This window comes from Drosophila kikkawai, chromosome 2R (assembly GCF_030179895.1).
Source record: "Drosophila kikkawai strain 14028-0561.14 chromosome 2R, DkikHiC1v2, whole genome shotgun sequence".
Classification (NCBI taxonomy): domain Eukaryota; kingdom Metazoa; phylum Arthropoda; class Insecta; order Diptera; family Drosophilidae; genus Drosophila; species Drosophila kikkawai.
Window position 1 is genome coordinate 19,072,401 of NC_091729.1, and position 18,843 is coordinate 19,091,243.

Genomic DNA, 18,843 nt, shown 5'->3' on the forward strand with positions numbered 1-18,843 from the left:
ATGTATGAAAAATGCTAATGAGCCTCTACGTAATTAAAATCACACACCCACATTTGCTCATATTTGTACTCACTTTAGTACTCGCATTTGTACTCGCACACACAGGTGTGCAAACGGTGGATTCCCTCCCGCAAACGGTGATGCAATTTCAACTAATTAGAATTTTATTAACTAGAAAACGGACAGATTGCCAGCTGGCAAGCTCAACGAATGCGGGAGGACTCGAATCGACTCGACAGCCAGGCAAATAGTCGCCTGAATGCTAAGCACTCAGAAACCATGTCAGATCCAATCTGCATAACAAATGCAGAATTTGAATCCGAAACCCCAAAAACAAACGGTTTCAAGGCCAAAGCCAGACAAACAAAAAAATATATGTACAAATATCGAAAAGTTGCATAGGCATAATTTGACACTAATCCCGAAAAGCAGAGGAAAACAATGAGTCGGGTTCGCTACGATTTATAGGGTTTAAAGATTTTGTCAAACAACGGATATATAAATTAAGTATATTAACATAATATTATAAGAAATTTTGTGGATACATATTATGAGGAGAGGACATTAACTTATTAATTTTTCTTTCCCTTTATATATAATTTTTCTTTGTAATAAACATATTTCTTGGCAGCTTCCTCAGACCATATAAAGAATAAGATGCGTAACGGCTTTAGGCTCTCTTGAGATTTTGATAAAAAGCCAGGGATAGATTAGCTTAAGAAGTACTTACAAATATATCTTTAGTTTCTTATAAACTTAAGTCCGTTACAATTTTAAGTAAGTTCTAAAATTATATTTTGTAGTCTTTATCCCTCACATTACGTTAAAAAAAAAAAAACTAAAATAAATATATCCCAAAGCTTCGATGGCAAGTTTAAGACACAAGCAAAGCCATTCATATGTGCAGCTTGTGGGGCTTGCAGAAAGTTTGGCAAACTGATAAACCAGATTACTGTAGCGCATCCTGGCACAGTTTCAGTTTCCAGGACCACACCACACTCACTGGCAGAAAGACAGTCAGCGATACGATATTATAAACAAACTGCTGTGCTCTCTCGTTCTTGTCTTTTCCATATTGTAGGCAATTTTATAGAGTGTGCAAGAGTAAAAATAAAATACAAAATACAAAATACAAAAAAACAAGAAAACAAGTAAGCATAAAAAAGCGGAAAAGGGCAGGGGAGGGCGGGCAGCCGCAGCAAAGGCAGCAAATTCGAATGAAAAACTTTCTAATGAGTCGGCATTACAATTTCAAATTTGTTGCGCAAATTATTATAAAAGTTTCTGTGTGCTGTGTGTGTGAGCTGAACAACATACTCAAACTTATATACGAGCCTGGGGTTGGCATACAAATGCCACAATAATTTTTACCCACACCAAGGGAGGAGGGAAGGACGGAGTGGCAAAGCCCCGGAGTCAATTGCAGGAGGAGTAGCCTAGTTTTGTTGTTTGACTGCTACCTTTAGCCGCTTGAGATCCAGTCACTCAGCTTGACATTTAATTATTAAATTATGTTTTTTGTGGAAATTGGTAGAAACTTTTGTGTAGGTGGTAGATTGCAGCACTTACAAATTGAATGTTTCTGACTGTTTTTCTGAAATTTAAATTCCACTGTTCACCGACCCCCGTCTGAAATTGTTTTAGTGGCATAAATAAAATGTAAAAAAAACGTGTAAATGTTGCCCAGGTCAGGCTGGCCAACAATTCGCACCTAATTTAGTTTATTATTTCATGATTTCATTTATTTTGCGCCTGCGGTCGCTCGAAAATTGTCGGCCAAAGTGGATTAGAGGCGGTTTGGGGACGTAAAAGAAATTTAAACTTTTCCGCCCTGCTTTTTTATTATGCGTACAAACAAAAAATATGAGAAAGAATTGTTGCATGCGGATTGCTGTTTTGAATATTTAAATCATTTTATTTGCCACGCCACTTAGCGAGACAGGCATTCGGCCCGCACTCAGCATTCAAGCGCCTGCACTTCTTCCTGCTCTCGGGGCCAAATCAATTATTTAGGCAAAATGTCAGCCAAATCTGTGCCGAGTTTGCTTGTGTCGCGTTATGAATTTAGATTAAACAATTTGGCCATCAGGCCTTGCTTTATGCAAAATGAATGCACAACTCGATTCACTTTGTTTTCGTCTCGCTTTGTTTAGCATTTGTTTATGCTGGGCGTTTTGTTTTAAATCTAAAAAAATAAACCACAAAATTATTGTGAATTGTTGGCCTTTTTGTGGCTTTGGTGACATAGTTAAATTGTTTTATTTAATATCAATCAATTGTTAAGTTACAAAGGCTAACAATTGACTGAGACAATTAATTGCTTATTTTTCTATTTTTCCATTTTATTAAACAACAAATCCTATACAGTTTACAAAAATACAAACAGGATTAAAAAATATATAATTAAAATATTTGATCCATTAGTAAACTTCTAACTAATCCCTGAATTGACTCTGGGAAGATATTGCTCCCATTAAAGCTAAGAACTTAATCGATTTCCGATTTGCTTGAGCAGAAAGCAAACGCTCCCATTTTGTGACACCGAGCAAGTGGCGTAGCTATTTTAAGACAATTATGCTCTGATTACACACGTTTTAGCTGCCATTGGACACCCTTCCGATTCCGGGGGATTGAATGCCCTCCCAGCCAGGACAATAGAACGTGGTCCTGCACCTTTGTTAATTGCAGTTGCTGGCGTCTTCTGGTCAATGAGCCGGCGGAAGCTCGAATGGCACTTGCTGTGCATTCAACATTAGTTCGTTAGCTCCGTCAAATGGTCAACAGCAAAGGCCCTCGAGCCCCAGGAGCGGCGACCTCTTGGCCAGAAGTCAGCACAGCCAGCAAAAATGTCAACTTGAGGCGAAGAAAGGACTGATAGACAAAGGCTTCATACAAATATATATATATATGCAAGGATATATGCCAGGTGGGATGTGGGGCCAAAGGGTGAAGTATAACAAAAGAGCTGAAAATTAAAAAGAGACAAGCAATTAAAATGGCTTACAACCAGGCGGACAAGGGGTAAATCGTGGGCGGGAACGGGCAGCGGGCAACGGGCAGAGCGGTAACAGCTGTAACTGTAATTGTTGTTGCCCCTGCAGGGTAATTGCCGACAGGATGCAACGCACGCGACCACTTCCGCTTGGCAGGCGCTCCATTCTCGGTAGCCATTCCGGTCTCCTGGCCCAGTTAACCCATTCACGCCCGAAGCGTAGTGACTGCGGCCTGCAAATTATTCAGGGCCTAGGATGTGTGGAATAGGATAGTGAACAAAACTGATCAATAACTCAGCTATATACAATTTTAATTTCCAGTATATTTTCTTCACAAAAATATTGTTTTTTGTTAAGTTTAGCAAAGTATAGAGTAAAATTTTTTTTTTTTTAATTTTTCAATTAAAAATCCCTAAGATTCTCTATTGTTTTCCGTTTATACCAGACTCCAAATAGAATATTTCTTATAAAATTCCACTCCAGGCAAATAAGGGTTAAACGACAGAGACAAAAAGGGTTTCCCGGCAACTCATAACGGTGGGACATTTTGCGATATAAATGGCGAGCCCAGTGCAACAGAAATTAATGGCAGTGCAAACAACAAAAGCCGTGCCCCGACTCCTGCTTCTACCAGCACCGACTCCGGCTCAGACAGAGCTCAGTCTCTGACTACCCGCTGCACTTTGGAGCCCTTGCCGTAGCCCGAAATGCTCTGTGTTTCTGCCTTCGCTGATGCGTAAGTTGTCAGTTGCTGAATGGCTCTGCCTCCTGTCCTGCCCTGCCCCACCGTCCTTGCCGCTCCTGTGAAACATCTGCGGCTGATTCTGGCTCTGGCGTTGCTTTTACCACTGACCAGGACTTTGCATAATGCGCATACGCTGCGTAAGCCGTCGCCACGGCAGCTTTACGCCACTGAGTGTTACTTCCGGTTTTAAGGAGCTACGGCCAACTGCTGGGGCTAGGACAATTACAACAATTGGTTGTAACAACGCGAACAACAGTTAAGCCACCTGAAAAAATAGCAACTGCGATTTTGCAGAAGGTTTTTGAACTACGACCAGGGATTACTTATTAAATTATAAAGTATTTTACATAGATTTACTAAGGAATTTTTTAAAAACATTACTAAATAATAAATAATAATAATTAAGATATTTCTTTATATAAACTAATAATCTCACATCAAACGAACCATATTAATAACTTTTGGCAGTATTTTAATACTTTAAGTTAATAGAAATTTCACTAATTAGTTGTTTTAATTTCTATTTTATTCATTTTTATGATCATAAATATAATATAGAATTTAAAAAATCTACACAAACTCCATGTGAACCCATCAAACCCACCTCAAACAGAGGATACCTCGCGCTCACTCAAGAAGCGAGAGGAGAAAATGGGATTGGGGATTGGGACCCATAATGAAATACATGGCATATGCGGAGACCCGAAGCGGCCGAACAATGTGTGAATGCAACTCTACAGCCGGTCGTGGCTCCGGCATCCTGTGCAGTTCGTCCGTCCGTCCGGCAGTTCCCCGGCTCTCCGTCTCCCCGGCACGATGGCAATCATAATAATGGCACACAATTTAACAGCATTATATATCGGAAGGAAATCTCGGTGGCCGCAATCTGTGCCTCTCGTCTTCGGGCAACTGCGACTTGGGCCCGGGACTCATTGCATTTGCCTACTTATGTATGTACTCTGGCCGGAGGCGGAGGAAGGGCACCACAGCACCGACACTGCAGACCGGTTAAATGGGTCACTTTGACCGCTGCACAAATGACAATTGCCGGTCAGCAAATCCTGGGGAATTGCTGCAGTTGTTGGTCCGGCTTAAATGCATATGCATTAACCGAATAAATTATGCATTTTTCGCACATAAAATTCTGTCGCAGTCGGGTTTCCCACGAAACTCCCATGCGACATGGCCTGAGAACCAAAGGAGTCATCATGACGTGGCCCCAAGATTGCCTACTTCCGTCGTCTACGTGGTTATTAAAGTGTCACCTGGCAACCTGGGCAAGCTCCTATCTAATGAATAGACTGGGTGACAGGCCAAAAATCCCCAAAATCTCAACCTTCTGCAAAGGGTAGAGGATTTTATTGCCAAAAAACCTGAAGAAAGGTAGCTTAAGTTCATTTTTGAAAAAGATTTTACTTAAAAACTTTATTTGAAAATGTCTTCTTTTTTTCTTCGATTTTCTTGGTATCTTATGGATAAAATAAATAGAAGTTATTATAAATTACCATTAAATAAATATTATTATATTTAGATATAGAAAAGGTTAAAATGATGTATAAAGACACGTGTTTAATTCTTTCAGAAATTAAACGTTAAAAAAGGCCTCACTCCACTACCCTTACCTAGACATTTTCTTGGTCTTGATAACCTTAATACCCGTCCGACAGCGAATCACCTGGAGCCTGGTCATCTGACCAGGGTATGAGGGTAAGGCAACAGCTGGTCATGGTCAGGCGAAGTCACGGCTGCTGGCAGCCTCAAAGTCCCTGCCCGACTTTGCCTATTTCTTTCAACGTGTCCGCGACGTTGTCCGCTTTGATTGCAGTCACCAATTAGCGTAATATTCGCAATATGCTTTTGTCTGCGTATTCATTTTTATTATTTTTCCTTCGCCCTTTGAGGCAGCAGCACGCCTAAGAGGCATCCTCCTATACCCATTCCAATCCCCATCCTGCGCATATTGACCGGCAGTGTCATGGCAAAAAGTTTCCAGCGGCAGATGGTTTTAATTGCTCCTCGGGATGTTTTTTTTTTGCCAAGTCTTTGAAAATTAGTTTAAAGCATTTTAGAGCGAGGCCAGGGAACTAATTGATATTGCTAAATATTTATGGCTGGGGGGAAATGCTGGCAGTGCAATTTAACAAATGGAAAATCCCGGAAATGCAAATTGGAGCAGAAGCAGAGACAGCAGAAAGCGGCAGCAGCCATTGCAACAAAGTGCTCACTGAAACCGGAGAGTTGCAAAGAAATTAGCGGATCCAAATGTGTGTCATGCACTCAACTTAACAGCGCCAGGTGAGTGCCCTGTCCCGTCCCAAAACATATTCTTCAAGCTGATAAATCCATGCGCACGTCATGCTCACCCAAGATGGCCGGCCCTCCAATCCGGTCCGCCATGACAGCGCTGTGCACACGGCCAAGTGTCCGTCGGTCCGTCGACCGGCGATATCGAATGTAAACAATGGGCGTTGGAACCGGGCCTTATCAGTAAACAAACGGGGGGAAAATAGATAGGAGGTTAAGCAATCGATATTCAGGTAGAATCACGCCGCAGCAAGCACCGGGCGATTAACAGATTTGAAGGGCTTTAATGCTATGCACACAGTCCATTAGGCAACTTAATGTTAGACTTAACCCTAGACATTCCTTAAAAATCCCTATATACACACAAAAAACAAGACCGAGGGACAACTACTCCTCATCCTTGATGCAGTTCTCAACCAATTCCCGCAGATTGGGATTCTCCATGGCCGCAGCAATGCGTTCCTTGTCATTGATTTGCTTGTTGACTGTGTGGGTAAAACAATAAGTAAATAAATGAATATTTATGGTGGGATAGTGAAGTTAGACTCACTTTCTTCCTCCGTTTGATGGGCTCCCTTCTTGATGTATATATCCAGTTTGATGTTGTGCGGCAGACCCCGTTCCACTTTAACGCGTATGCAGAGTCCAATCAAAGTGGCCAGGGAGCAATGGGGCACTGTGGGGTTGAATTCGATGCGCACCTGTTGTAAGTACAATGGATAATTCATGTATATTTAAGGTAAAACTTCTTAAGAGCATAAAAATGGTTAACTATTCAAAGTAGTCATACAATTTACACAGTTTTAGCTAAAAATATAATTATAATAATTAGCACAAAGCCAAGAATATGATAAAATTTAAAATTAAAGTTAAAATTGTACGTTACTGTTAAAATAATCACGAGTATTATTTCTTATCAGTTTTATGAACTGGATAACCTACCACAGAGACATTCGAGCGCGTGGGAGGCATCACAAAGATCCCCTCCTCGTAGATCACATTCAGATCCTCCAGCGTGCATGGCTTCTCCGGATCGCGTATGCCTCGCAACAGATCTGTGTGGACGGCACAACAAAGTTAAGGTTACATAATTTGTGCTAGGCTAAGAGGTGTAAAGTCTTCAAACCATATATGGTCTCTTGCAGATCCGTGGCATTCCTGTAGCCCAGCTCGTGGAGCAGCGCATCCTCTCCAAAGGCAATCGCCTCATCATCCATCGACATCTGGCTCGTTTTGCGCACTAACTCGTCGGCCGAGTTTCCGCGTCCGCCGCTGCTGCTGATACTGCCTCTGCTGGTGCTGCCGCTCCCGCTGCCACTTGTACCGCCGCACGACGACGACGTCACGGTTGTGCTCGCACTGACGCCGCCCCCGTCCGATTCGGAGAGCTTACGCTTGATGTAGGACAGCATGTTTGGCACCTTGGGACCGCTTATCTCTCCCGGTTTTATCTTTTACTGTGTCTGCACGGGTGTCTGCGGGTGTGCAACTAATGGTGCATCATTCGTTTAGCTTGTTTTAGTTGTAAATACTTTGTTTTTGTCTGATTTTCCAGGTTTTTTCACTACAATTTCATTAAAAACTCTGATTCGGGGAAATGAAGCGCATCAGCTGGTTTTTGTTTGTGTGCAGCAACGCTGACAGCTGGGCTTCCGCTTGCGACGATCTGGCAAGGACACACGAAGGTGGCAGCTCGGTGGTATCGATTAAGCTCGATTAAAATCGAAATTTGAAATTAACAAGGTCAACCGTTAGAAAACCGGACAGTAGAATACAAGTTTCGGAAATCCTAAGAGAGCACAGATTTAATTTATATATCATAAGTACAACATGATGAAGTTTCTACTTATTTTTCCGCAACTTCACATACGCGTAGAGCTTTTTCGAAAATGAATATCGATATATCGAGTATAGAATCGCAAACACCTGCTGTTATCAGCACTTTCAGCTTAACTTCTTTCTTGTTGCGGCCAAAGTTTCGCCGGCTATTTTATTATTATTTATTTACAGAAATTAAATTAAACAGTTGGCAAGAACAACCGTTGGGCCAGTGTAATTCCATTAGTCAAGTAATCTTTGTAGAGTCGCAGTGGTCTAGTAGCTTTTTGCCCTAATCTGCACGCGCAGCGCCCACCGTACCCACAGGTAACGTTCTCATCAAGCAGGCCGTGGAATTCGAGAAAATCAACGAATTGTCAACGCCGGGCACTGCCTTCACAAATAGTTCATTCCGTTTTAGTTAGTCCTACGATTTGTTTCTTATTTGTGAAAGCTCGTCGAACGGAAGCAAATCTCGCTTTACCCTTTTGAAAAATAAAGGAAGAAGTTCGTAAAAAGCGAAAGAGCCCATCGAAATTAACACGAAAAGGAGTTCAATAAAAGTGAGTGAAAAAAAAGAGTGAAATAAAATCAGTGATTGTGGTGAGTATGTTCCGTGTGTGTGTGTGGAAGTGGAGCAGGGCCGAAAGAACATGGCGCTCCTGGAAAGGAACCGCTGCTTTCCCTGGTCCCCATTTGGGTTCAACCGACTCCCAGAAGTCAGTGGCCGGCAGTTCGTAGACAAGTCTCAAAGCGAATCGCGGTCTTCGAGGGACAATTTTACCCTTCTAAAAAAAATCTAACGTCAAACGTCAATAATTTTTTTTTCTTCCTTCACCTTAATTTTTTTCATCGGTTTCACCAGTTCATATAGGATAAAATGGGTGCCGACAACATCGATGCTACTGCCACCGCCGACCAGTCCTCGTCGGGCTTTATCGAAAAGGATACTCTGCCCGTGGGCAAGTACCTCCTGGTGGGTATCGACATAGACACAACTGGACGTCGTTTAATCGATGAGGTGAGATCCACTGCTGCGACTCTGAAAGAAAGTTTTCTCTTCGGCTTATCGGACCTAACCCCACTTTCGCTATACCCACAGATTGTCCAGCTGGCTGCTTATACACCGACTGATAATTTCCAGCAGTACATCATGCCCTATATGAATCTAAATCCAGCTGCGCGCCAGCGCCATCAAGTTCGTGTTATTTCGATTGGCTTTTATCGTATGCTGAAGTCGATGCAGACCTTTAAGGTAAGACAGTCCAATCCCCTAAAAATATATATGTTTAGCAGAGGAGGCATTTGATTTCCATTTTAAATAATTTTTTTTAATTTTATAAATTTCTGACAGCTGTCAAACGACTCATAAAATGACAGAAATATTCACACACAAATGCTTATTTCTTAAAATTAAAATATGAATTTTTTAGAAAACATTGCAACCTTTCACAAATATAATATAAATAGTATTTTTATAATTCCTAAAATTTATTTTACTTGTGACAGAATTAATATTTCTAATAATTTTAATATTTTTTATAATATTTTCCATTAATAGATCATCAAATCAAAGTCCGAGATCGCCGCATTGAAGGACTTCCTCAACTGGCTAGAACAGCTGGCGGCGAAGGCCGGCTCCGGCTATAATGGGATTGTGCTGCTCTACCACGAGGAGCGCAAGTTCATTCCATACATGATTTTGGAGTCTCTTAAGAAGTACGGCTTGATTGAAAGATTCTCTAAGACCGTCACGGCCTTCGCCAACAGCCTTCACCTGGCCAAGGCCTCCATTGGCGACACTAACATCAAGAACTATAGTCTGCGCAAGCTCGCGAAGCTCTTGTCCAAGTCCAAGGAGGACAACACCGCGGTCTCTTCCTCCTCCGCCTCCGGCTCTGGCTCAGTATCGACATCCACTGAGGCCATCGACAGCACCACTGTCGATAATAATAGCAGCAGCAGCAGCAACAACAACTTTAACGAGAAGCGCTCTGCGAAGAATGGCGTCAAGTTCGAGCGGGATGAGTTCGAGGGTAATGCCAGCGTGCGTGCCAAGATGGCTTTCCATGTGGCCCTTCAGATTGCCAACGCAATTCGCAAGTCTGAGCCAGAGTCCTCTGAGACTATGGAGAACCTTTTTAACGCCTTGAAGCCGTTTGCCGAGCTGGTAGGATCCGATGTCCAGGAGCTAGACACCCAGAACGAGAACCTGGAGCGCCAGAACTCCTTCCGTCCGGTCTTTCTAAACTATTTCAAGACCGCTTTGTACCACCGTGTGCGCGCTGTCAAGTTCCGCATCGTGTTGGCGGAGAACGGTTTTGATCTCAACTCTTTGAACACCATCTGGGCGGACAAGGGCACCGAGGGCCTCGACATGGCCCTTCAGTCGATCGGACAACTGAAGGCCGAAGACAAGACTGAGCTTATAGAGCTGTTGGACAGCTTCTTCGATCCCAACAAGACCACAATCAAGCCAGTGGTTAAGTCCAACAACAATAACAACAACAACAATCGTCGCCGCAATCGCCGCAACACAAACCAGCCGCCGCCCAAGAACGGGGTGAACACCACTCGTTCCACCAGCACCGAGTTCGGGGCGGGAGGCGACAAGTCGCAGAGCGTGTCCTCGCTGCCGGACTCCACCACCAAGTCGTCATCGCCCAACAAGACAGCCGGCGGACGTACGCAGCGCAAGCGCAACTCTCGCCACAGCCTGAGCAGTGGCAACGAAGCAAAGGTGACCGAAGGTGGTGCATCTATAAAGGTGGAGCTCAACAGCTCGGCCCCAGCTGCCATACAACCGGTGGCCATTGCGGCTTCAAATTAAACACCTTTCGGTGGCTCTGTAAAGTAAATACCTAAGATAATCCTTCGCCAGTTGCTTTGTAGATCAAGTAGTTGCCGAGGGTGTAATCACTCGGGTAGATTGTTGATTAATTTTATGAATTACGCTTGCTTGTATTATTGAATTGTTTACATCAGATCGAAATGAATATTCGATTTTTTCAGCTTAAAACACCCATTATTTTAGTTTGGAAACATAGTACATTAAGACTGAAAATCTGGCAATAAGAAAGCTGAATTTATACGAAACTTTTACACTCTTGTACACGCCTATTATACCACTTTTGAATTCAGTCAAATTATGTAAATATTACATATTTTTAACGATTAGCTTTTGCTTCTGTTGTACCAAAATAAAAGTAAATTCTAATTTTTAATTTCGCTTTTCAGTAGACCTTTCGGGATGATGAAACACACTTAAAACACCAATTAAAATAGGCAAGAAATGAACGGGAGAAGAAGAGAAGACTACAAGCGAACTTTTTCCTTTTTGAAGAACTGCCACAGATCAGAAACAGCCTCCAAATTTTTGTGTAATCACAAATTTTCAGTGTACTAACTATAACCACAAGTACAAAAGCCTACACCGCCCCCACACTCACGAGCATGTCGGTGAATGGATGCAGAAAGGGTGAAGTGAACCGTGATCGTCAATCGTGATCTGTGTGTGGTGCAGAGTGGCACGGCTTCAATTTGCTGATTAGAAGCAAGAACTGTTTATCGAGTCGTTGTTGTAAGAACCCGGGCGAAGCATTTGGAGGATGCTGCATTAAATACACGAAAGCAACATGCAATAATAGTATTCGAAAACGGATCGTATAATTATAATGATGGAGAAGAAGAAAAAAAAAGCCGCAAAACCATGATATGATTGTACAGAAGAACCAAACGCAGCGTTTAGGCATAGTTTTCCCATGCGAACCGATGCACAATATCGTCCCAGGATGGACGATCGGAAAAATAGAGCCATAAAACGCCTCGATGAAAATTTTGCATTGGACAGGCCTCCTCGGACTACACAAAAACCAATACAATATTTCCGTACATTAAAGCAAACAAGGCCAGGCCTGGTCCAATGTTTAAAACTTTCACTTTGCACACAGAACCAAATCTATACCCCACTCGAACGCATGCACGCACACCAAACTCACGAATAACTCAAACACAATGGGAGGGAACACTTACAACTATATGTAAATCCAAACAAGTCAAACTGTCATATTTCATATTTGCAAACGTTCCACGAATTCCAAATGATAATGTGAACACATACGTAAATCTGTATGAAATGCGTGAATAAACGATTGAAATGTAAAATGTACTAAGCTAAGCGCATTTAAATTTTCGCGGCACCTAAACTTATCGTTATCAACGTTACATTAGAGGTGGAAAAATGCATCGATGCACTAAAAATGTTTGAAAACATCGTTAATCGATTATTGATACCTTTATCATTATCGATTAAAACATCGACGTCTTTCCATCTCTATTGATCAGCTTTCCGAAAGATTCCGTCAATTCTTCGCCGTGAAAAATAGAAACTATATCTCGACCAGAATGGAGGTCGATCCGGCGGAAGAGCCTCGCGACGAGGAGCACACTTCTATATACGACGGCTACCCACCCGACTTCGGGTATTTCAACATTGCCCACGGCATGCTGGTGGAGATCTCAGAGGAGATCCGGGCCAAGTTCCCCCAGGAGCGCCTCCGCTTCTCCCAGCTAAACAACCTGTACTTGGCTGCTCGTGGCGGCCAGATGATGAGCTTTGTCGAGATCCTGAACACCGTCAGCAGCAGGGAGGTGCAGACGCACCTGGTCAATACAGTGAGTACCCGGTGGGGCGAACGCTGCTGTGGAACGCCTTTCTTTGCGTAATTGCCTTAATTTACTACTGCGTCATTAATGAAAATCGCTGCCGCACGTATACGTATTGGGTTTATATGTAAACCCCGCTGTCTGCGCTGCCCCAAAGAGCGCATTTAAACGCTCCATTGCTGGTGTTTTTGTTTTTGGTATTTGCTTGTTGTCATTGTTTATGAGAGAGAACGAGTGAGGGAAAGAGACAGAGTGGTAGGGAGGGGGAGGTTGCCATATGCTCTGTCCATTTTACAGTGGACATTCGTTGGCAGTGGTCGGTGGACTAGAAGTAGTGTCTTCAAAATATACATAGATTCCTTTTCTTTAGATTTTAAGCCTAGTACTCTGACGAGAAAAACCCGCTGTATAAATTAGACAGCGGAATCGCTGTTTATTTCGCTACCGAGCTAGTGTGACCAAAAAAATTAAGGAAATTCCATGAAAATGTACTTTTTATGGCGTTTAAGGATTTTCCTTGGTCACACTGGACAGCTGTTTGTAAACAAATATTCAAAAAAAATATTAAAAATAATAATAAATATGGCATTAAAATGTCCTTTGTGGGTTAAATTCCATATTATGGGCTTCCCCTTGACAGCCCCTATCAATGTCACCTTTTTCCTTCAACTTTCCCTCCATTAGGGGTGTCTAAATAAATCAAATGAATTATTTAGACAGCGCGATATCAGCTGTTTACTATCTTGATCTGGCAACGCCATTCAATTTTCGCAGGCTTCATTTTCGTCGTCAGAGTACCGAAAAAAAAGAGGTGTCTAAAAGTTCTTCTTCTTTTTTTTTCGACACCGTTTTTTTTATATGGAGTTTGGCCGCTGTCTAAATTTATACAGCGGTTTTTTCTCGTCAGAGTACTAGGCTTTAAATTAAGAATTGTGTTTATAAATATTTAAAATATTTGTAAGATTCAAATTTAATTATCTGCATTAACCTTTGATAATAACTAAATTTTGTTTACATTTGAATGGCTATATTTATCGAGCTACCACTGTACTCGAATTTGTTGTGTGTTTATAACTTTACTGTCTGCCAAAAAGACGAGCAAAAAGCGGCAATGTGCAGTAATTGCTGCAAAAATGGGAAATTAATGACCGAACGATATAGATCCAAGCCCTATTCTAGGCACCGAGAGAGGCACAGTGCCACAATCAATTGGATATCAAGTAGGTGACACTCAGTAGTGGGCCATCTTTAACCAATTACTCATGGGTGGCGTGTCTCTCTGGACACGGAATTGGCCGGTTGCCAGTACCCGCGAATGTTTTGCAGTTTCCTGAAATCTTAAATGTGAAATGTGCGTTTATTAATTTGTTTATTTACCAAATATATTCAGCACCATCGCGCTGCGTCGTAATCTAATCGAATTTTGTAGAGCAAACATTCCTCACATAAGTAATGCAATAGGGAGTAATTATACTTTTGTATATAAAGCGATTAGTTTATGATTGCAGATAAGAACACAAAAAAAGTATGTGTTTTTAATTTATTTTATTCTATTTTTTGATTGCCATTTAGTATAATATTAGAAATACTCGAAGCCTGTAACAACTTTTTTGGTTTCTTATGTATTTTATAGGGTGTATTAAAATGGATATTTATTTTTACATATGTATATTTTTTTAAGCTTGATTTAGAATTCCATACAAACATAAAAAGATTTCGCTCTGTGTAGGAATGCGGTTGACTGTCGCTCCCACTCCCCCACCCTTGATTTTGCTCTCTCCGCGTGTGGCGATGGCTTGCAGGAATGCAGGCGAACAGCTGCGGGCGGTAAACAAACCCTCAAGGACCTCTCTCCGGGAACAGCTGTTCGGCCCTGCGCAGGATCTATGTATCTCTCTGCCTCGTTTCGATTCGATTCAACCCCCAGATATGGCCGCATATGCAAACTTAGGGTTGGGAATCGTGTGCCTGGCGAAGTTTTATCGAGTTTTTCGGTGCTCGGCAGGACCTATGCTGGCAGCTGTCAGTTAAAATTCAGATTCCAGGCCATGCACGCGGAGCTATATCGGTAATAGAAGGATTTTCTTCGATCCTCTTCGAGCTTGAATCATTGCCTTTCCCCAAATACAAATACAATTGCAGCACTCGCAAGCGCTGGTATGAGTCGGCCTGGCCAGGAGCTGGCTTCTGGCGAGGAGCTAACGACACGCTGCCGGTGACCAACTACATCACGTATCCGGCGGTGAGTGTGTGATGTCCCTGGGCAGCAGTTTCTTGACCCAGATGCTATTTCTGTGGCCGCATCGCAATAGCCCATTTATGGACTTTGGTCCGCGGACTTTCCATTGTAAAGCGAACAAAGAAAGCCTGCTGCACATTTTCCACCAAGATGGATACATATGCCATACACTTTGCACTAGCGACGCACTATTTTCGTCCAACCTTGACTGTGAAACGGCTGCGCACGCACATCATAAGTTGACGGCCCCTCTAACGCTCTCTCTCTGTGTCTCTGTTTCTCTGTTTCCCCAGAATTTCGATCAGCCAGATGGACAATCGCTGACCCCGCTCACCATGGCCGCGATGTCGGGCAATGTGAAATTCATCAAGACCCTGCTGTCGCACTATGACGTGGATTTGGAGCGGGAGTGCAATGTCATCTTTGACGGAATGGTGGTATATGGAGCCACCGCCCTTTGGGTGGCCGCAGGCATGGGACATTTGCAGATTGTCAAGATGCTGGTGCAGGCGGGGGCGGCCATTAACCACAACACCAAGGCGCAGTCGTCGCCGCTGAGAGCAGCCTGCTATGAGGGTAAGTTCCTACCCTGATAGTGATCGACAAGAGTGTAATTTTGTCCTTAAAACATGCACTCTTTTCATATACAGAAACCGTAAAATCTGTTAATAATATGAATATCCTTCCAGGTCGCTTGGACATTGTCGAATTCCTCATTGACAATGGAGCGGATGTGAATGCCACGAATTTGTTTAACAACAACACACTGATGATTGCCGCTTACAAGGGTCACCACTTGGTGGTCAATACCCTTCTGCAGAATGGCTCCAGGGCCAACGACCAGGCCTTGTGTGGAGCCACTGCCTTGCACTATGCCGCTGAGAGCGGTCATCTGGATGTGGTGGTGGCCCTGCTGGACCATGGAGCCACGCTCAAAAACAATGAATTAGGCATCACACCAGCCTTGCAGGCGGCCGAACGACTTCATGAGGATGTTCTCGAGGCGTTCATTCAAAGGCCTGGACTGATGAGTTTAGAGGAGCAGATCACCGCCCTAGAGCTCTTGGGAGCCACCTATGCGAATGACAAGACCAAGTACGATGTGAACAAGGCGTACAGCTATCTGCTGAGGGCCATGCAGATGAGGTATAGCGATCCGCGACGCGTTATCCGAAAGAAGGTTCAACCCTCTGTGGCCGCCTATGACTGTTGGTTCGAGACTGAAAACCTGCCGGAATTGTATGCCATCAAGCTGAATCATCACTCCATTCACATGGAATCTCTGGCCATCCGAGAACGCATATTGGGACGCAATAATCCGGAGTTGCCGCAGGCCATCATCTACCGGGGAGCAGTAATGGCGGATCAGGGCAGGTTCTATCAGTGCCAAGTACTTTGGAATTATGCCATAGATCTGAGAATGCGTAATAATGTGAGTTTAGAATTGATTTTAACTTTAAAGAAGCCTAACATTTTGTATATATTTTCCAGGTCTCTGTAGATCGCGATCTCCTGCGTTTCGCTCAACTTTTCGCCCAGATTCTGCGCGTTGAGAACCACAACCTCACCCTGGATCACGTTCTGCCCGTTCTGGCCAAGTGCCAGCAGGAAATCGAAAACAACAAGTTTAAGATAAAGGAAGCCAAACCCAACAACTGTCCCAGTCTATGGCAGGACCAGAACAATCAGAACTGCATAACTGCCTTGTATCTCATCAAAATAGTCACACACCTGGCTCGTCGCAAGAAGGATCAGGATATCAACGAGGAGCACATCCAGCAGCTGTTTCTGGTGGTGCGCAAGTTCATACAGAACGACACGCGCCTGCAGGACGGCCAGACCTTGCTCCATATCGCAGTCAATGGGGTGATGCCAGTGGATGAGTTCTACACAAATGAAATGTGCAGGTAACTAAGGTTTATTGTTACCTTTAACCGAACTATACTCAACGAATTTTCTACACAGATTCCCCTGCTATGCCACTGCCTTGGTTTTGGTTCATTGCGGCGCCTCTGTGGTGGCTGTGGATGCGGCACGCAATACCCCGCTGCACATATTGGTGACCAAGGTGAACACCACGCAGGATCGACAGGCGGAAATGGCACGTATTCTGCAATTGTTCGTCGAGGCTGGGGCCCATTTGGATGCGGTGAATGCGGCTGGCCAGACAGCGGCTACGGCCTGCAAGCAACGTAAGTTAACAAATTAATATAAACTTAAATAATTTATATTATAAATACATGTCTGCATTTTAGCTGTCCTGGCCAATCGGCTGCATGCCTATCAGAATGCCCACACCAGCCTCAAGTGCCTGGCTGCACGCACCATCGCCAGTCACCAGCTGAACTTTAAGGGCCTGATACCCACGCAACTGGAGGCCTTCATCCAAATGCACAGCGTGCACAAGGTGCTCCCGTAGACGTATGCCATAGGCACTAGCCGCAACCCAAAGACTTTATAATAATAAGATAGATTTTCTGGCTTTTGAACACCGTTTCAAGAGAGTCTCATCTTTTTATCCTAGGGTCTTTGGCGCAACTAAAGTCATTAGAACTGTGAATGCACTGAGCCAAGTTGGAACACATTTATATGTATCAATATATATATGTATGTACGAGGTATATCGAATTTAGCGACTTAATCTAGCCAAAATAATGATGCAAAAAGGGGAACATTTTTATTTTTGTACACATTTTATTTAGTAATCTTCACTCTTAATTTATTTACAATTACAATTACAATCCGTGTGGACTGACTGTTTGTTTGTAATCATTAATCGTAATCACATAACTATTAATCGTTCTTATGCGTAAAATCATTTTGTACATTTTCTATGTAAACACTACTATTATTCGCAGTGCAAGAGGGCGCAGGCCACCTAAGTTGAATCAATCGAATTGATTATGTTTTCTTTAGGTCAAATGTCAAATAAAAAACAACCAAAATGTAACGTAAACATAAACTGTAAATCACAGCTAAGAGAGAGACAAAGACGAAAGAACGCGTATATACAAGTTGGTGGCAGATATATCTGGGATATATCTAAATGTTAGCATCACTGATCTTGTGATTGTTGTGTCGCACTTGTGGGTACACCTGTGGCTGACGCATTACCTCCTCGTAGGATGGTGGTGGGGCTTTAAGAAAAACTTGATTACTAGAAGAGCTCTCTCTGGTTTCAGCAGCTTTGCTTACCATTGATCACATAATCCTCGTCGTGCATATAGGCTGGATTTATCACCGCATCCGTGGGATAGGTCCGCTCAACGGTACGCTCCTCCAGGGTGGAGCGTTGCGAGCGATGAGAGTACCGCTGCAGATTTTCCGTGTTCTGGTGAAAACTGTCCAGATAGTGATCCTCCCGCTCCACATCATCGTGCTGCAGTTGGATTACATGCACCGAGGGACGTCGGTCTGCGAAAATTATTATAAAAATTATAGTTTTTATAAGATTTCTGGAGTCTTTAACTGGTCTGGTATAAAAAAATCGTATAAAATTGTTCCGAAAAGAAACAGAAAACGGACATTGGTGCACCCTACCCGTATCGGCAATGGCATCAGTGTAGTTCTCGCCAAATCGAAATGGAGCGGCCAAGGACTTTTTGCACTTAAGGAACAAGACGATCAGTATCCAGCCCAGGATTAGAACCAGGTACACAAATCCCAGCATGCTCATGTGAAGGCCGTAGATGTCCGACCCAGCGATGGGTCTGCAAGCTGGAACTTTTCCTTGACTGGGAGCTAGCTAGCGCTCCACGGGGGGTGACAAAAATCGATAAATGCCGTCACGTTGGCTGCGTCGTCGAGTGGTCATTGTTGTCGCCCGACGGCTGGCACGGAACAACTGACTGACCCAGCCAGAAAGTCGGTACCGAACGGCCGAGGCACGGTCGCCATATCAGCAGCGGATGGCCACAACAATAATGCGGCTAGAGACTAGAGGAGGAGGTGCCCATGGTTTGGGGGCGGCATCCGAAGTTCAGCTCATGTGGCTGCCAACTTTGATTTCTGGATAAGCATTAAAAATTCTCATTAAGTCGATAAATTGGGCAATGATTGATAAGGATAGGATAAGCGGA

At 43.3% G+C, this 18,843-nt stretch overlaps 4 protein-coding genes across 6 annotated transcripts; 2 read left to right on the top strand and 2 right to left on the bottom strand.

The window, feature by feature from the left end:
• Positions 1–6,276: 6,276 nt before the first annotated feature.
• Positions 6,277–7,748, bottom strand: galla-1 (cytosolic iron-sulfur assembly component galla-1). Of its 2 annotated transcripts, XM_017169773.3 has the most exons (5): positions 7,575–7,748; positions 7,169–7,517; positions 6,985–7,097; positions 6,593–6,743; positions 6,277–6,527 (listed from the first exon to the last, which is right to left on the bottom strand). In XM_017169773.3, exons 2-5 carry the CDS (start codon positions 7,452–7,454, stop codon positions 6,430–6,432), a joined length of 648 nt encoding a protein of 215 aa, XP_017025262.1. In that variant the 5' UTR covers positions 7,455–7,517; positions 7,575–7,748; the 3' UTR covers positions 6,277–6,429. The 2 variants fall into 2 exon arrangements, with proteins under 2 accessions (XP_017025262.1, XP_017025261.1); XM_017169772.3 differs by having other exon boundaries at positions 7,169–7,741.
• A 513-nt stretch (positions 7,749–8,261) lies between these two features.
• On the top strand, positions 8,262–12,028 carry exu (maternal protein exuperantia). The gene is made up of 5 exons (XM_017169770.3): positions 8,262–8,423; positions 8,726–8,881; positions 8,963–9,115; positions 9,422–10,713; positions 11,098–12,028. The coding sequence occupies exons 2-4, from the start codon at positions 8,741–8,743 to the stop codon at positions 10,688–10,690; spliced, it is 1,563 nt and encodes a 520-aa protein (XP_017025259.1). The 5' UTR covers positions 8,262–8,423; positions 8,726–8,740; the 3' UTR covers positions 10,691–10,713; positions 11,098–12,028.
• Positions 12,029–12,180: 152 nt separating this feature from the next.
• Positions 12,181–17,515, top strand: Fem-1 (protein fem-1 homolog B). Of its 2 annotated transcripts, XM_017169665.3 has the most exons (7): positions 14,536–14,593; positions 14,668–14,767; positions 15,058–15,340; positions 15,454–16,196; positions 16,256–16,671; positions 16,730–16,956; positions 17,020–17,515. In XM_017169665.3, exons 1-7 carry the CDS (start codon positions 14,574–14,576, stop codon positions 17,181–17,183), a joined length of 1,953 nt encoding a protein of 650 aa, XP_017025154.1. In that variant the 5' UTR covers positions 14,536–14,573; the 3' UTR covers positions 17,184–17,515. The 2 variants fall into 2 exon arrangements, with proteins under 2 accessions (XP_017025153.1, XP_017025154.1); XM_017169664.2 differs by lacking the exons at positions 14,536–14,593; positions 14,668–14,767 and adding an exon at positions 12,181–12,534.
• Positions 17,516–17,633: 118 nt separating this feature from the next.
• Positions 17,634–18,780, bottom strand: LOC108076707 (uncharacterized). Its single transcript, XM_017169668.3, has 3 exons — positions 18,305–18,780; positions 17,960–18,178; positions 17,634–17,901 (listed from the first exon to the last, which is right to left on the bottom strand). Exons 1-3 carry the CDS (start codon positions 18,438–18,440, stop codon positions 17,807–17,809), a joined length of 450 nt encoding a protein of 149 aa, XP_017025157.1. The 5' UTR covers positions 18,441–18,780; the 3' UTR covers positions 17,634–17,806.
• Positions 18,781–18,843: the final 63 nt, after the last annotated feature.

What these genes read in the sequence shown, in the direction of transcription:
- galla-1 (XM_017169773.3), bottom strand. Translation starts at nt 7,454, where the DNA reads ATGCTGTCCTACATCAAGCGTAAGCTCTCCGAATCGGACGGGGGCGGC. An exon ending in TCTGCAAGAGACCATATATG is followed by an intron (nt 7,098 to 7,168) that starts GTTTGAAGACTT and finishes CCGTCCACACAG; the next exon opens with ATCTGTTGCGAGGCATACGC. An exon ending in CGCGCTCGAATGTCTCTGTG is followed by an intron (nt 6,744 to 6,984) that starts GTAGGTTATCCA and finishes TACTTACAACAG; the next exon opens with GTGCGCATCGAATTCAACCC.
- exu (XM_017169770.3), top strand. Translation starts at nt 8,741, where the DNA reads ATGGGTGCCGACAACATCGATGCTACTGCCACCGCCGACCAGTCCTCG. An exon ending in GACGTCGTTTAATCGATGAG is followed by an intron (nt 8,882 to 8,962) that starts GTGAGATCCACT and finishes CTATACCCACAG; the next exon opens with ATTGTCCAGCTGGCTGCTTA. An exon ending in AGTCGATGCAGACCTTTAAG is followed by an intron (nt 9,116 to 9,421) that starts GTAAGACAGTCC and finishes TTCCATTAATAG; the next exon opens with ATCATCAAATCAAAGTCCGA.
- LOC108076707 (XM_017169668.3), bottom strand. Translation starts at nt 18,440, where the DNA reads ATGAGCATGCTGGGATTTGTGTACCTGGTTCTAATCCTGGGCTGGATA. An exon ending in TGATGCCATTGCCGATACGG is followed by an intron (nt 18,179 to 18,304) that starts GTAGGGTGCACC and finishes TAATTTTCGCAG; the next exon opens with ACCGACGTCCCTCGGTGCAT. An exon ending in CGAGGATTATGTGATCAATG is followed by an intron (nt 17,902 to 17,959) that starts GTAAGCAAAGCT and finishes TTTTTCTTAAAG; the next exon opens with CCCCACCACCATCCTACGAG.
- Fem-1 (XM_017169664.2), top strand. Translation starts at nt 12,265, where the DNA reads ATGGAGGTCGATCCGGCGGAAGAGCCTCGCGACGAGGAGCACACTTCT. An exon ending in GAGAGCAGCCTGCTATGAGG is followed by an intron (nt 15,341 to 15,453) that starts GTAAGTTCCTAC and finishes ATATCCTTCCAG; the next exon opens with GTCGCTTGGACATTGTCGAA. An exon ending in TACACAAATGAAATGTGCAG is followed by an intron (nt 16,672 to 16,729) that starts GTAACTAAGGTT and finishes TTTTCTACACAG; the next exon opens with ATTCCCCTGCTATGCCACTG.